Source organism: Chanodichthys erythropterus, chromosome 23 (genome assembly GCF_024489055.1).
Source record: "Chanodichthys erythropterus isolate Z2021 chromosome 23, ASM2448905v1, whole genome shotgun sequence".
In the NCBI taxonomy this organism is placed as follows: domain Eukaryota; kingdom Metazoa; phylum Chordata; class Actinopteri; order Cypriniformes; family Xenocyprididae; genus Chanodichthys; species Chanodichthys erythropterus.
This window is the reverse complement of record NC_090243.1, coordinates 15,758,190-15,775,052: the sequence shown is the minus strand read 5'-3', so window position 1 is coordinate 15,775,052 and position 16,863 is coordinate 15,758,190. Positions and strand designations below refer to the sequence as shown.

Genomic DNA, 16,863 nt, shown 5'->3' with positions numbered 1-16,863 from the left:
AAGACACCTGGTGATTAGTATATTTAAAAATTAATTTTAACCCATTTTAATAAGTTATGTGTTTTGCATAAAATAAAAATAATGTAGTTTTTAAAAATATTTTTTCATATATTACATTTTTTTCTATTTATATTTTAATATATAAATACATAATACTTTAATATACATATTACATTTTGTAAGTTACATATATAATTTACATATATTACATATATATATTTAAAAATTAAATATGAAAAAATATTTTTAAAAACTACATAACTACATAATTTATACATAACTACATAATAACTACAAATTATTACTACATAACTACATAATAACTACAAATATTTTACAACATAAAATATTTTATGTATGTGTATATATATATATATATATATTTTAATATTTTGATTGAATTTATATACACACATAAATAAAATGTATCAAAATATTAAAATAGTTTTATATAATATTTTATGTAGTTTTTAAAACATTTAAAATTAAAATAAAAAGATTATAATCACATATATATATATATATATATATATATATATATATATATATATATATATATATATATATATATATATATATATATATATATATCATATATAAAACTTATATTTTGATTTTTTTTTTTTATTATTATTATTTATTATGCATTATTTATATTAATTATCAGAGCCATTTTTTTCAGAGATACAAAAAATGGTAGATATCTCATGGCCTGACCTATTTATTTGCAGTAGACCAGTATATTTTTCTCCACCTTGATAGACTCATATTTACATATCTGGAATTCACCATAATCATAAATCAGAATAACATATTAATATATCGAGAAAAGATTCCTCTGGGACTTCAGTATTGGTTCCAAAGGGTTAAATCGCCAACCTCTTGGCTACCACCCTCAGAAAGCTACAGGGAAAAGCATGTCTGTATCCTTATTTATTTTGTGAGGCTGATATATCTCAGTCTTTTGACTAGTGCTGGGCTAGAATCCCAGCTGATGACTCAGTGGCTCTAGTGAATGCTGCACAGTTCCTCCACAACTATAATCACATTATTAACTACAACAAGTGATGACACTGAGATGGGCATATTTAAAGCGATCATTTTAGCAAGGTTTGAATGATCACCAGTGTACTAAATCCAGATATGAGACATCCTCTACATATACTAAACCTAATATCTTGAATAAATATAATTATCCGGAATTTATGCGAATGGTCTGGTCTGTTAAGATATTCAGCGGTTTTGTCATGTGCCTGCAATAGACACTTTTGATCCAGTCATATCTCTAGAAACAGCTTGGCTCAGAGTGGCAACCATCTACCGTAAAACATCTAATATACAGGACTGTTTTTGGCCTCAATCAAACAACTCGGATTGCAACATGCATGTAATGTGGTTCTGCCAAGTCTTGACCTTGAATTTAATTTAACCACTCTTATCATACTTGAGTGAAGTACATTGCACAGTTTTGGCATTCTTACAACCATTCAAAACAGTTTTGGGTCAGTCTCTTATGCTCACCAAGGCTACTGCAAGGTAAAATATAATGTATTTGAACTTTGTGCTAAAGATTCAGCAGCAGTAGCAAAAAACACTGAATACATTACAGACAATGTTAAGCTAGAAACCACAGTGTAGTTATTTTATGTGACGTGGCTGACATATGAGAAGAGTGCATTGACATGCATTAGAAGCAGAAGGCTGCGTATTGAAGAGTGTCATGTGTTCAGGCTGGAGATGTTCAGCAAGCATGTTAAAAGCTTAGCCATGTCTGTCTAACAGCAGAGAGCTACACAAAGCAGACAAACACACTTATCAGTCATATGGACACATACTGTATTTGTCTGCTCACATGCACACACAGGCAGAGATTATGTGTGACATGCATGACTCGGCAAAGACGTACTGTATGTGCTCTTCCTCATGATTTGCTTTCTTCGTCTCATCTCTCAGTCATTATCCCTCTCTCAGCATGATCCTCCTCTGTATGTCTTTCTGGCATCATGTCTAATCTCTCTCTCTCTGGCTCTAGTCCAAGTCCCAATTCAACATTCTCTCTTTGAAAATCACAAAAGATGCCTTTCAATTCAGTCAGAGAAATTATACTTTCAAATTTTGATTTGAAAAGGGGCTTACAAAAAGAAAAGGATGTCCAAACAAATAGTGGTCAACAAACATTGATGCTGATTGATAGAATGTGATATTTAGTTTAATTTAATTTAATAAGTGTTAACTTGACAGCAAATAAGAAATACAATAAATTGATGAATTGATGAAAATACACACATATATTTTTTGAAATATCACACATACACATTTTTTAAATAATGTGTATATATATATATATATATATATATATATATATATATATATATATATATATATATATATATATATATTTTATACACTACACATACTTACAGTGTATATACAATATATGTATATATACGTAATATATGTGTGTTTGTTTTGTGTATAATTATTATGTATATATAAATATACACATATACATGTATATATTTAAGAAAAATATCTTATATTTCTATACAAATATTTACATTTATATATAATTTAAATATATAAAAATATAAATATATTTATATACATACATGCTTATATTTCTTGAATATATACATGTATATGTGTGTTTTTATATATACATAATAATTATACACAAAACAAACACACATATATTACGTAAACACAGACTATATATATACTCTTTATAAAATATATGAAATATACTTCATATAACTATATAAAAATTAAATAAAACAAAACTTATTTTAACAGTATTTACTCAAAATTAATTTAAACATTTTTAAAAATGGAACATGTGCTTTGTTAATTGACAAGACTGTCTGTAAATTCTATAAATGATATTATACATAATGAGTATCTTCTGGCCATGCAGATACTCCTAAGATTAATCAGTCTGATCGATATATCAGCCTATCACTACAATCAGTGCAACTGATAGTATGAGAAATCTGTTATTAGATTAAAAATCAGTAGCACATCATTTCCCCATATTAAACATTTTATTCCAGTACTCATAAAAGGATATTGTGAATTTTTAGGTTACTCTAGAAATGTAATGGTAAATTGGTCAGAAAGGTGGAAATTGTGGATGTTAAAAGTATTTGTCTCCCTCTGCAGGTGAGTCAGGGGAATGTTCCTGGAGTGGAGAACGCCTCTCTGGCCATGGACACTGAAGAGGGTGTTGAAGTGGTCTGGAACGAAGTTCTCTTCCATGACAAGAAGGTCTTTAAGACAGTGGAGGTGAGTGCAACTATTTCTGAATATATTTCAGTGTACACTACCATTCAAAATGTTGGTGTCTGTAAGATTTATATTTTTGAAACAAGCCTCTTATGCTCACCAAGTCTGCATTTATTTGATCAAAAATACAGTAAAAACTGTAATATTGTGAAAAATTATTACAACTTAAAATAACAGTAGTTCTATGTGCATATATTTTAAAAATGAAATTTATTCCTGTGATCAAAGCTGAGTTTTCAGAATCATTACTCCATTCTTCTGTGTCACATGATCCTTCAGAAATCATTCTGATTTGCTGCTCAAGAAACATTTCTCATTGTTGTGCTGCTTATGTGTATAAATGTGATAGCTAAAATTATTCACATTCTCAAATGTGTTTCATTTTGTGTAGGACAAAATGAAGGAGATGTTTGAGAACCTGATGCAGGTGGATCATCCCAACATCGTCAAATTTCACAAATACTGGCTGGACATTGGGGACAATCATGCTCGGGTAACACACACACACACACTGCTGATATCACTGTCCTTTTCATTATAATGGTTTCATATTGTTGTGGTGGTGGTGTAGAATAACTACATCAAAGATCAAAGTATCTCTTAATGGTAAAGTGCATTTTTCATTCATTTTGAATAACTTATTTGGAAACAATCATAATTTTTGCAGTTTGGTGCAGTGGCACAAAAAATACATACTTCACTTTTAAGGATAGTGTGGCTAGTATGTAACCTTAAAGACCATATTAAGTAAATAAATAATGCTTCAGATCCACTTTTGACAGGTTGTTACATGTTGTCAAGAAGACTAAAAACATGTACATGCAGCGACAGCAGCAACAAACATGCACATTTTTCTGCTCTGTTGCTTGCGAAGAACATCCACATGAACAATATAATCATTGCTGAAGTCTCATGCTTGATGAATCTTTTCAAGTTTGCATTGGTAGTAAGAAAACCTATAGCAAACGTGCTAGCATAACCGAATGCTGTCTAAACAGAAAATAGATCTGACCACATATAACTTGCAGTTTGAGTCTAAAAATTTAGATACAGAACAAAAACTTAAAGACTTTTGCTACTCTTTTATGAGGACTGTGAATTCGGACATACTTCTTTTGTCATATACTACTTTTCGCCTGCTATATAGTAGGGAAGTATGCATTTTCAGATGAGGACCATTTTTTTTCTAAAAGAATTGTTCTTAGTTTGGTATAAACCTGAAGTGGCCATTATATCGAAATAGCGTTTCTTTTTATATCCCTCACAGGTTGTGTTCATCACAGAGTACATGTCGTCTGGCAGCCTGAAACAGTTCCTTAAAAAGACCAAGAAAAACCACAAGACCATGAATGTCAAGGTCAGACTTTCATAAGAATTTTTAGTTTGAGACTGATGTGTAAATATATGATGTAAATGATTACTATTGTGCGATGCTGTGATTTTTGTGTTCACGTGTTACATTGCTCTATTCCAGGCCTGGAAACGCTGGTGTACACAGATTCTCTCTGCCCTCAGGTGACACACTTTTTCATTTGTGTTGATGGTTGTGCAAGTTCAAACATGGGAATTTGTACATTAACAAGCATGCAACTTCTTCCACTCATTAGTTACCTGCACTCCTGTGACCCTCCCATAATTCATGGCAACCTCACATGTGACACCATCTTCATTCAGCACAACGGCCTCATTAAAATTGGATCAGGTATATTTTCCCTTGCACTATTTTTTTTATTTCTGAAATATGCTAGTTTTACTCTAATTTTTGACTGAAAAAGTTATTTATATTTATTATATACTATTGCTAATAAAATCAGTGTAATCATCATCCATTGTCTTCTTTCTAATCAGTTTTTTTCCCTCTGTAGTTTGGCACAGGCTCTTTGTGAATGGTAAGAGATATTTAAAACATTTCACTTAATATGTACAAACTTACCATGTTACTACACTGAGAAAATGTATTAAGCCTGAGAAAAGCCCAATATCATAAAGTATCAATCAGACGACAGGAGGCATGTTGTAGATTGCGTACAACAGGTGTTTGATCATAACTTAGAAGTGAATCAAATATGATACAGTAGGCTTAATAGGTTAAAAGTTAATATAGTTAAAACCCAAATTTTTGCAGAAAATGTACTTTTATGAGAGTTTGTCCCACTCTGATCATCTGTTCTTTCCTAGTGTTCCCAGAAGGGGGTGTCCGTGGTAAAATACTCCAAAACCGAGATGACAAGAGGAACCTGCACTTCTTCAGTCCAGAGTACGGCTGTGAGTTTGACCAGATCTTCACTTTGCTTTCTACTGGATGTTTGTGTAGACAGGTCTTTTTCGGTTTATATATTTTATATTTCCTTCTCTATTCTTAGCATGTGAAGATGACTACGCCATTGACATCTTTTCCTTTGGGATTTGCGCTTTGGAGGTGAGATACCAACAAAGCATGACTTGGCAGTGTATTACATAAAGCTCTGTATTGCACTGAAGCGAGCCAAGTCCCTCATGCAATAATATTTAAATTTGTTCCTCCAGATGGCCGTGTTGGAGATCCAGGCCAATGGGGATTCTGTCGTGTCCAAGGAGGCCATAACAAATGCGGGCCAATCCTTAGAAGACCCCCTTATGAGGGTATGTGTGCAGGCATGATGTTGTTTCAGGGTTTATGATTAATGTGCATGATAGATGCTTTTCTAAGTAATCGGACTTATTATTTTCATCTGGCAAATGATAAGCAAGTAAAAAACACCACCACAGGCTTATATTTTGGGAGTGACTCGTGTTCGATCTAGAGACTACTCTGCTAACAGGGAATGTTTTCAGAACTTTGGCTAATGCTCTGGTTATGAATCAGAATTCTTCCAGTAATGTTAATAAAATATTCGTTCAATGTTATCTGGTATTTAATAATTTTCTCAAAACATTAGCACAAAAACATTATTTATACATTGTTTTTTTTTTTTTTTTTTTTCCTGAAATGTTTTACTTGGACGTTCGTCTAAAGTTTTTTAAATGTTACTACTCGTTTTAGAACATTGAGAGAGCATTCAAAAGTAACTTTTCCATAATGTTTGGAAAATCATAAAATAAAACGTTCGCATAACCAAAAAAAAAGAAAGAGAGAAAATAACATTTTGTCTTTTTCGTTAGCAAAAACTGTTCTTGCAACATATTTTTGTTAGCTGGGTTATCAGACACTCTTTGACTTGGGCAAGTAAGCAACGTCATAGCAACGCCCTGGTAACCCACAACACTAGCAACCACCCAAGGCACCCTAGCAACTGCATAGCAACGCCCTGGTAACCCACAACACTAGCAACCACCCAGGGCACCCTAGCAACTGCATAGCAATGCCCTGGCAACCCACAACACTAGCAACCATCCAAGGCACCCTAGCAACTGCATAGCAACGCCCTGGCAACCCACAACACTAGCAACCATCCAAGGCACCCTAGCAACTGCATAGCAACGCCCTGGTAACCCACAACACTAGCAACCACCCAAGGCACCCTAGCAACTGCAAAGCAACGCCCTGGCAACCCACAACACTAGCAACCACCCATGGCACCCTAGCAACTGCATAGCAATTCCCTGGCAACCCACAACACTAGCAACCTTCCAAGGCACCCTAGCAACTGCATAGCAACGCCCTGGCAACCCACAACACTAGCAACCTTCCAAGGCACCCTAGCAACTGCAAAGCAACGCCCTGGCAACCCACAACACTAGCAACCACCCATGGCACCCTAGCAACTGCATAGCAATGCCCTGGCAACCCACAACACTAGCAACCTTCCAAGGCACCCTAGCAACTGCATAGCAACGCCCTGGCAACCCACAACACTAGCAACCATTCAAGGCACCCTAGCAACTGCATAGCAATGCCCTGGCAACCCACAACACCCACAGCATTATGGTGATGTCTTTTTCACAGCAAACACCACTCAGATTTTCTTTAGAAAATGTAAAAATGTAGTCCTTCATATTAAACTTGAATTTTTCTGTTACTGAATCAGCAAAGTTATTATCGTTAACTAAAACTAAAACCATAAAAAAAACCATTTTCATTACTTATATATAATTCATTACTTAAAATAAACATGAACTGAAAAAAAAAAAATGTTTTCCTCATTTTCGCTTAAAGTACTTTAACTTAAACTTCATTAAATAAAGAAAAAAAAACAAAACTAATAAAAATTCCAAAAATTTTAACTAAAAGTAAAATGAAAACATATGAAAATAAATTCCAATTCAATATATTAACAAAAACTATTACAGTATATCAGTGGTACTAAAATAACACTGTTGCTGTCATGGGCTGCGTCTGAAATCATATACTCCCTTGAGTAGGTACTTATTATGAATAAGCAATTATTTCACGACTGCTAAAAAAGTATGTTCTTTATATTATGAATGTAATCCAGATGTACTACATTCGCTACGTTCATCATGTGACCTACCAGTGTCAGTTGCGTCATTTCACTGCCGTTCACAAATCCTCTCCCGTGGCCTCATGGGATAGTAAAGTGTCGTATACACACTTGACGGAAGTAGTAGGTAATCCGGGTGCTTTTTGCTACTCTTTTATGAGTACTGTGAATTCAGACATTCTTCTTTTGTCACATACTGTACTATATAGTAGGGAAGTATGTGATTTCAGATGCAGCCATGCTCTTTTTCTTGCTTAACAGGAGTTCACCCAGTCATGTGTGCGTCACAACCCCAGACTCCGCCCAACGGCACATGACCTGCTGTTTCACCGCGTGCTGTTTGAAGTGCACTCGCTGAAGCTGCTCGCAGCACACTGCCTCATCAATAATCAGTGTAAGTGTGCTTGAAAATAGATAAAAAATGGGAATGTATTGATTGTAACTGCACAGAATAAATGACATTGTTTTAAACCACTGCAAAAAATGCTACCTTTTCCTTATTATTCCCCTCCTTCTCTCTCATTTGTATTTATACAAACCTGATTCCAAAAAAGTTGGGACACTGTACAAATTGTGAATAAAAACAGAATGCAATGATGTGGAAGTTTCAAATTTCAATATTTTATTCAGAATGCAACATAGATGACATATCAAATGTTTAAACAGAAAATGCATAATTTGAAGGGAAAAATAAGTTAAATTTAAATTTCATGGCATCAACACATCTCAAAAAAGTTGGGACAAGGCCATGTTTACCACTGTGTGGCATCCCCTCTTCTTTCTATAACAGTCTGCAAACATCTGGGGACTGAGGAGACAAGTTGCTCAAGTTTAGGAATAGGAATGTTGTCCCATTCTTGTCTAATACAGGCTTCTAGTTGCTCAACTGTCTTAGGTCTTCTTTGTCGCATCTTCCTCTTTATGATGCGCCAAATGTTTTCTATGGGTGAAAGATCTGGACTGCAGGCTGGCCATTTCAGTACCTGGATCCTTCTTCTACGCAGCCATGATGTTATAATTGATGCAGTATGTGGTCTGGCATTGTCATGTTGGAAAATGCAAGGTCTTCCCTGAAAGAGACGACGTCTGGATGGGAGCATATGTTGTTCTAGAACTTGGATATACCTTTCAGCATTGATGGTGCCTTTCCAGATGTGTAAGCTGCCCATGCCACACGCACTCATGCAACCCCATACCATCAGAGATGCAGGCTTCTGAACTGAGCGCTGATAACAACTTGGGTTGTCCTTGTCCTCTTTAGTCCAGATGACATGGCGTCCCAGTTTTCCAAAAAGAACTTCAAATTTTGATTCATCTGACCACAGAACAGTTTTCCGCTTTGCCACAGTCCATTTTAAATGAGCCTTGGCCCAGAGAAAACACCTGCGCTTCTGGATCATGTTTAGATATGGCTTCTTTTTTGACCTATAGAGTTTTAGCCGGCAACGGCGAATGGCACGGTGGATTGTGTTCACCAACAATGTTTTCTGGAAGTATTCCTGAGCCCATGTTGTGATTTCCATTACAGTAGCATTCCTGTATGTGATGCAGTGCCGTCTAAGGGCCCGAAGATCACGGGCATCCAGTATGGCTTTCCGGCCTTGACCCTTACGCACAGAGATTGTTCCAGATTCTTTGAATCTTTGGATGATATTATGCACTGTAGATGATGATAACTTCAAACTCTTTGCAATATTTCTCTGAGAAACTCCTTTCAGATATTGCTCCACTATTTTTCGCCACAGCATTGGGGGAATTGGTGATCCTCTGCCCGTCTTGACTTCTGAGAGACACTGCCACTCTGAGAGGCTCTTTTTATACCCAATCATGTTGCCAATTGACCTAATAAGTTGCAAATTGGTCCTCCAGCTGTTCCTAATATGTACATTTAACTTTTCCGGCCTCTTATTGCTACCTGTCCCAACTTTTTTGAAATGTGTAGCTCTCATGAAATCCAAAATGAGCCAATATTTGGCTGACATTTCAAAATGTCTCACATTCAACATTTGATATGTTATCTATATTCTATTGTGAATAAAATATAGGTTTATGAGATTTGTAAATTATTGCATTCCTTTTTTATTCACATTTTGTAGTGTCCCATCTTTTTTGGAATCGGGTTTGTATATGTAAGAGATAATTAACTGACTATACATTACAGGACAGAAAGTTTAAATTATTTTATTAGCTTGCAGGAAATCAGTTGCTCACAGTTTAGTGGTCAATACACAAAATAATATTTGTATATTGTAATTGACCAATCATCATCACAGTATTCCATAGAGACATGCAATTTATTTTAGATATTTTTGTTGAAGAATTACCTATATTACATACATTTAAGATCCATTGGATTGCAGGTAAAATACAAAATGGATTATTATTATTGAAATAAAATCTTCAAAATATTGCTTTCACATTTTATCTTGGTTCAAAGACATGCTTTCAGAAAACTGTGTGGAGGAGAAGACCAAATCATTCGACCCAAATGGAGTTATGGCAGAGATCATTCACAAAGATGATCGTCCCCACGTTCAGCTCAAGTAAGTCTCACCTTATACTACCCCTCAATAGCTTGGGCTCATTAAAATTTGATTTGAAATGCGTACTTTTATTCAGCTAGCACACATTAAATTGATCAGAAGTGACAGTAAAGACACTTACATGTATAATGTTACAAAAGATTTCTATTTCAAATAAATGCTTTTGAATTTTCTATTCATCAATGAATCCTGAACAAAACATATCAAGGTTTCCACAAAAAATGTTTTCAACATTGATAATGATAATAAATGTTTCTTGAGCAGCAAATCAGCACATTAGAATGATTTCTGAAGGATCATGTGACACTAAAGAATCACAGCTTCAGCTTTGAATCACAAGAATAAATTACATTTTAAAATATATTAAAATTTTTAAAGTAATAATATTAATAAATAAATAAATACTGTTTTAGTGTATTTTTCATCAAATCATTTTTCATCTTCAAAAACACTGAAAAATCTTACAGACCTCAAATTTTTGAACGCTGGTGCAAAAGATTTGATATATGATATGACATATGTGACACTATATCATACAAAGATATATGCTTGATACATTATTTTGATTGATTTCTTCTGTCCTGCAGGTATTCTCATGTTTCTCCTCTAGAGCTGGACAAGTTTCTGGAGGATGTGAAGTAAGTGTTGCCAGATATAAGCAATAATGTTAAAAAGTAGCCTGTAGATTATAATGAGTAAATATGTATTTTACTGCCCAGGAATGGCATTTACCCGCTGATGAACTTTGCGTCCGCTCGACCCCATCCTGTGCCTCGCGCCCTGTCCATGTCCCAAGAACAGGTGGAGACAGTGAAGACCCCAACGCCTGAGCCACAAGAGGGAGAAACCAGGAAGGTGTGTGTTCTTATGAAAAGACACTTATAGTTGATAGTTCAGTTCAGTCAGTTTTTTTGTTATTTAATCTTGAATTGTCATTGTTCTAGGTGGTACAGATGCATTGTAACCTGGAGTCTAATGAAGACACTGCTAAAACTCATGTGAGTTTGTCACAGTTAAGTGTACACATATATAGGACACAATATTTAACTAAAGCAGAAAGATTCACTTAAGAGCAATTTCAAGTTAACCCTCATAATGCATTAAAAAACTGAATACACCTAGTCTGTTTGGACCCTGTGGAACGTGAGCTTATAAAACAGTCATAACTTGGCATAACAGTCATAATTTATTTTTGAATATATCATTATATGAAATTTATAAGAACATATAACATGAGAATTACCACCAGTACTATGAACTATTGACTTCAGATGTAATTAAATTCATTTGAAATGTGTAACTCATGACTGCTCAAAACAGACTACATTTATGAAAACTACACATTTTTTACTATTACTCTGAAATATTTTCAAACTTAATAAATTAATTTAACTTGCATAACCTTTTACTAAAAAGTTGATAAACAGCCTGAATCTCCTTTTCTTGCTGCAATGGTTCATCAGTAGGTGGCTACGGAAGAGGATTTGGGCCAAGCAATAATAAAAAAATAAAACCATCTTGAGATTAAAGTTGTTAAATTTCAAGAAAAAAAGTCGAGATAAAATGTTGAGAATAAAGTCATTAAATTACGAGAAAAAGTTGTTAAATTACGAGAACAAATTCGTTAAATTATGAGAAAAATGTCGTTAAATTTCGAGAAAAAAAGTCTAGATAAAATGTTCAGAATAAAGTAATTAAATTTCGAGAAAAAAGTCGAGATAAAATGTTGAGAATAAACTCGTTAAATTCTGAGAATAAAGTCATTAAATTACGAGAAAAAGTTGTTAAATTACGAGAACAAATTCGTTAAATTATGAGAAAAATGTTGTTAAATTTCGAGAAAAAAGTTGAGATAAAATGTTGAGAATAAAGTCATTAAATTACGAGAAAAAAGTCGAGATAAAATGTTGAGAATAAACTCGTTAAATTACGAGAAAAAAGTTGTTAAATTATGAGAACAAATTTGTTATTTAACGTGTTTTTTCTCGTAATTTAACAAGTTTTTTCTTGTAATTTAACGAGTTTATTCTCAACATTTTATCTCAACTTTTTTCTCAAAATTTGACAAGTTTTTTCTCGTAATTTAACAACTTTAATCTCAAGATGGTTTTATTTTTTTTATTATTGCTTGGCCCTAATCCTCTTCCATAGGTGGCAGCAAAGTGAAATGTGGACTTCTTTTTCAAACCTTCTTTCCTTTTTACAAATTTAGACTATTTGGTCTAATGAACTTTTGATCTACAAACAGACATTAATTTAATCTGTCATATTGTTTTAATTTCAGAATTATTTTGAACAAAAAAATTACATAGTGTACCTTTAGAAATGGTTATATCTTAAAGGGTTAGTTCACCTAAAAATGAAAATAATGTCATTATTTACTCACCCTCATAGCGTTCCAGAGCCGTAAGACCTTCGTTCATCTTCGGAACGCAAATTAAGATATTTTTGTTGAAATCCGATGGCTCAGTGAGGCCTGTATAGCCAGCAATGACACTTCCTCTCTCAAGATCCATTAATGTAATAAAAACATATTTAAATCAGTTCATGTGAGTACAGTAGTTTAATATTAATGTTATAAAGTGACAAGAATATTTTTTGTGCACCAAAAAAAAAAAAAAAACCTATATAGCGATGGCCGATTTCAAAACACTGCCTCAGGAAGCTTCGGAGCTTTATAAATCTGAGAAAAAATAAAAATCAGTGATGTGTATTTTGACAGCCTTAATACATAACCAAAGATTCATTTTTATACTAAAAAGTATGTGTTAACATTTTTATGTACCTCTTCTGTGTCAAAATGAGTGCATTAGGAGGGTTAATGTCTTGATCAGTGACTGGTGTTTGAATGGCATTGATTTTTGGTTTAGTGTCTTGTGTCTCTGGTGATTCATCTGCCTTTGTTTTGATAATTATTAATGATAATGCAAGCTATTATACTCATGTTAAAGGATACTTTTGGCAACATCTGTTGTGTCTGTGGCAGATGGAACTGATATCTGTTGTTTTCACAGCTCACCCTTTTCTTGAAGATGGATGATAAACTCCATCGGCAGCTCAGCTGTGATATTATGCCAAGTAAGTGAAACCTTAAAGACCTTAAAGGGTTAGTTCACCCAAAAATGAAACTTATGTCATTAATTACTCATGTCGTTTCAAACCCGTAAGACCTTCGTTTATCTTTGGAACACAAATGAAGATCTTTTTGATTAAATCCGAGAGGGTTGTTTTTTTTATCTCCTATAGAAAGCAATATAATTACTACATTCAAGGTCCAGAAAAGTAGTAAAGACATCTATAGACAGATACACAATTACCATTTTGATGCTTCATAAGGAGATCATAAAATTAAATCCATAAGAATTAAACGGTTTAGTCCAAATTTATCTGGAGACTCAATCACTTTATATGATGAACAGTTTGAATTTAGGTGTTTATTCACATATAAACATTGGTTAGAACATAAAAAGAAGCTCAAATGAACCTGTTTGACGCACGAGAACAAACCTCTTACAGAAGCTCAGATGTGCTGCGTAACATGAGAATGAACCTCATTGGTTCTCGCACGTCAAGCGAACATGCTTGAGCCTCTGTTTACCACAACTGATGTGTGAGTTGATCAATGTTTATATGTGAATAATGGCCTAAATTCAATCTGTTCATTATATAAAGTGATTGAATCTCTTTAAAAAAATTTGACTAAACCACTCAATTAGTTTAAAAAAATCTCTTTATGAACTTTTTGAAGCATCAAAGCATTTACATTTATGCATTTGGCAGACGCTTTTACATTGCATTATACTATACATTTGTATCTGAGTATTTGCAATCCCTGGGATCAAACCCATGACCTTGACATTTCTAGTACCACGCTCTAACCACTGAGCTACAGGAAAGCTGTATCAAAGCAATACATATATTTTTTTTTTATTCAAACTAACTAGGCCTTAGTGTCTTGACTGATAGAACTGGGTTTGAAATGGTGTTTTGTTAACATTTTTCAGTCATTTTTCTGCAATTGTTATAAAGCTGAAATAAAGTAAAATATAAATTGTGGTCATTTCAGGTGACAGTTCCAGAGATTTGGTCAATGAACTTATCCATCATTCCTTCATCAATGAGGTGAGACTAAAAACCACATATATATGCATGTTTCCTCATCATCTCAAAGCATATCAGTATCCTTTCCAGCATGTTACATGAAAAAATAAAAAAACCTCACAGAAGCAGCAGCTACAGCTAAATGTTCACTTCTTGTTAAACTAGTCCTAAGCCCACATCGTGCCATTAATTTCCGCAGGAGGACGGCGACAGGATAGTGGCGTTCTTGGAGGACGCTTTGAACCGACATCGTGGGTCCGCTAGTGCCATAACAACGATATGAATGACAGTGCTCTGTTGCCATGGTGACAGACATTTACATGCCAGTGGAACCTGAGAGGGAGGCCCGCCAATAGATTGGAGAAGGACAATGGAAGCGAATCATCCAGTTTGTCTGTTAGTATGGATAGTTGAAATTGAGACTGTGGTTGATGGCAGAGCATGGCATACTGGTTTCTATGATAAGATGTGATTGACCAGGTTAGGGGGGCACCAGAAATGCCCATCTACGATGATTGTGCTTACCTCCCTGAGTCTCCGTCCAGCACTTCCAGGTGTCACTGTAGGAACCGTCCTTCCCACGATCCCATGGGTGGCTTAAGGGCAATTCTGCCTCTGTTGAAGAGAACGGCGTGTGGTATAGGAGGTGTCTGCTGTGGAGAGCTCAAAAGATGATTTATAAAAAAACAATCCCTTTAGAAAAAAAAATTATTAACGTTCAAAATTGCCGATCTAGTTCATTTTGCAGCTTAAACACGATTCTATGGAAAAACATACTCTACGCATGTACGCTAATGCGGATGGCAACATTGGAAGTGCACAGTCTGGTTCAACATGATGTCATGAGAAAGCGGTGGTGATTTCGTACAATTTTTAGAAGAAGTAAGCCAGAATGTCCACCCCTTGCCTAATCGTTATTGGGGCATAAACATATGGATGTCACGTGTAGCCTGTTATGATTTCATTTTCTCAGTGTTCTGTTCCTGTTTTTCCTGCTTGATTTCCTAGTTTGTTCATTAGCTAATCATCCCACACCTGTTTCTGTTCTTCCAGTTAGCATTCTCCTTAGTTCTGTGTTCAGTAATGTTTGTATCTTAGTGGTTGTTTAAAAGTGAATCTTTTTATATGATCTTCTTCTTTCAGTCAAACACAATTGAAGTTATATTAAAAAAAAATATCCTGGCTCTTCCAAGCTTTATAATTTGAGTGAATAGTAGATTTTGAAGCCCTAAAAAAGTGCATCCATCCATCATAAAAGTAATCCAGGGGGTTAATAAAGGCCTTCTGAAGCAAAGCAATGTATTTTTGTGAGAAAAAATATCCATATTTATAACTTTATAACTATCCCTTTAAAGTGAAATCTCTTGTAGCTTCTCTACAACCTGCCATTACAATGGATGGTACAACTAAGCTCCTATATATTCATAAGAATTAGCCACCAATTCGTTAAAACGTAAAATAGTTATGAATTGCCATGAGAGTGTTGGTCTCGTTGTACATACTTAACATGCATTCTTGTGTTACTATGGTATTATTAACAAACCTTACATTAGTACTCGAGGGGGTGAGAGTTACGCTATCTATGCCATTAAACCAGATTTGATGTTAGCTAGCTATAAAAATCAAATGTTTAACTAACTTGCTTAGCAATATTCTTTTCAAACTGATATGCTGCCTTCACGTACTATCGGAAATGTGATAATTCCCACTTCTGAAGTCGTGATTACGAGTTCATCACATTCAAATTTCAAAATGGGAGGATGTTCATGTGCAATTTTTACCAAGGAAACTCGTGTTTACGATAATTACACAGCTCCCCTAGTGACAGCGCTAAGAATGCAATGTTTGCTTGTGTTGCACAATGAATTGTGTTTGGACATGTTTTTAAAATAGCATTGCTGGAAGCATTTACATCGACTTACTTGCGTAGATGATGTTACTGTCCTGAGTGAATCCTTAACAGCATTAATACGGCATCATTGAAGGGTCAGCTAGGGTGTATTTTCTGTGGAGTTGTTATTTTTTTAGTTTGTCAGTTTTCTCAAAATGCTATGTATCCAAATGTACTGCTTTAACTCATGTGGTTAATGCCAAACAAATGAATATGATTGTTTATTCTCTCTGCAGTCTACACATTGCCCTGTCAGCTATCACGAGAATGTCTTAATATGCAGTTGGGCTGTTTTGCGAGGAGCATTTACAGGAATGTATTGCCTTATATATAGACGTTGTTGTTGTCGAATAACAATTGAAAATAATTACAAAAAATACACATTTTATACAGATTCACACATGTAAGAAACCTGATGGATGCTGGTTAGTCAACCAGCTAACCAGCTGTCAGACTACATGGTTTTGGTGATGATTTTTGTGGAATGCATTAAGATGTCTATTTCTGTGGGAAACACTATGAGAAGTTCTTTGTCATGAGCATTTACCTATCTGAATAAAGACTATGAAATTAATGACTGATTTTATTTTCACAATTGATTTTCTCAATGCTCTTGACCTGTGAT

The 16,863-nt window shown here is 34.5% G+C and overlaps 1 protein-coding gene across 1 annotated transcript in view; it reads left to right on the top strand.

The window, feature by feature from the left end:
- The window catches only part of nrbp2b (nuclear receptor binding protein 2b), a 28,578-nt gene extending 11,785 nt beyond the window's left edge, over positions 1-16,793 (top strand). The window contains exons 2-18 of the mRNA XM_067377217.1: positions 3,160-3,282; positions 3,674-3,775; positions 4,550-4,639; positions 4,757-4,797; positions 4,890-4,984; positions 5,148-5,171; positions 5,461-5,547; positions 5,646-5,701; positions 5,809-5,904; positions 7,965-8,097; positions 10,141-10,246; positions 10,834-10,884; positions 10,966-11,101; positions 11,191-11,244; positions 13,261-13,324; positions 14,313-14,368; positions 14,547-16,793. Of these exons, the coding sequence (XP_067233318.1) occupies positions 3,160-3,282; positions 3,674-3,775; positions 4,550-4,639; positions 4,757-4,797; positions 4,890-4,984; positions 5,148-5,171; positions 5,461-5,547; positions 5,646-5,701; positions 5,809-5,904; positions 7,965-8,097; positions 10,141-10,246; positions 10,834-10,884; positions 10,966-11,101; positions 11,191-11,244; positions 13,261-13,324; positions 14,313-14,368; positions 14,547-14,630 (1,398 nt within the window). The 3' untranslated portion in view covers positions 14,631-16,793. The remainder of the gene's footprint in view (positions 1-3,159; positions 3,283-3,673; positions 3,776-4,549; positions 4,640-4,756; positions 4,798-4,889; positions 4,985-5,147; positions 5,172-5,460; positions 5,548-5,645; positions 5,702-5,808; positions 5,905-7,964; positions 8,098-10,140; positions 10,247-10,833; positions 10,885-10,965; positions 11,102-11,190; positions 11,245-13,260; positions 13,325-14,312; positions 14,369-14,546) is intronic.
- The last annotated feature ends 70 nt before the right edge of the window (positions 16,794-16,863 follow it).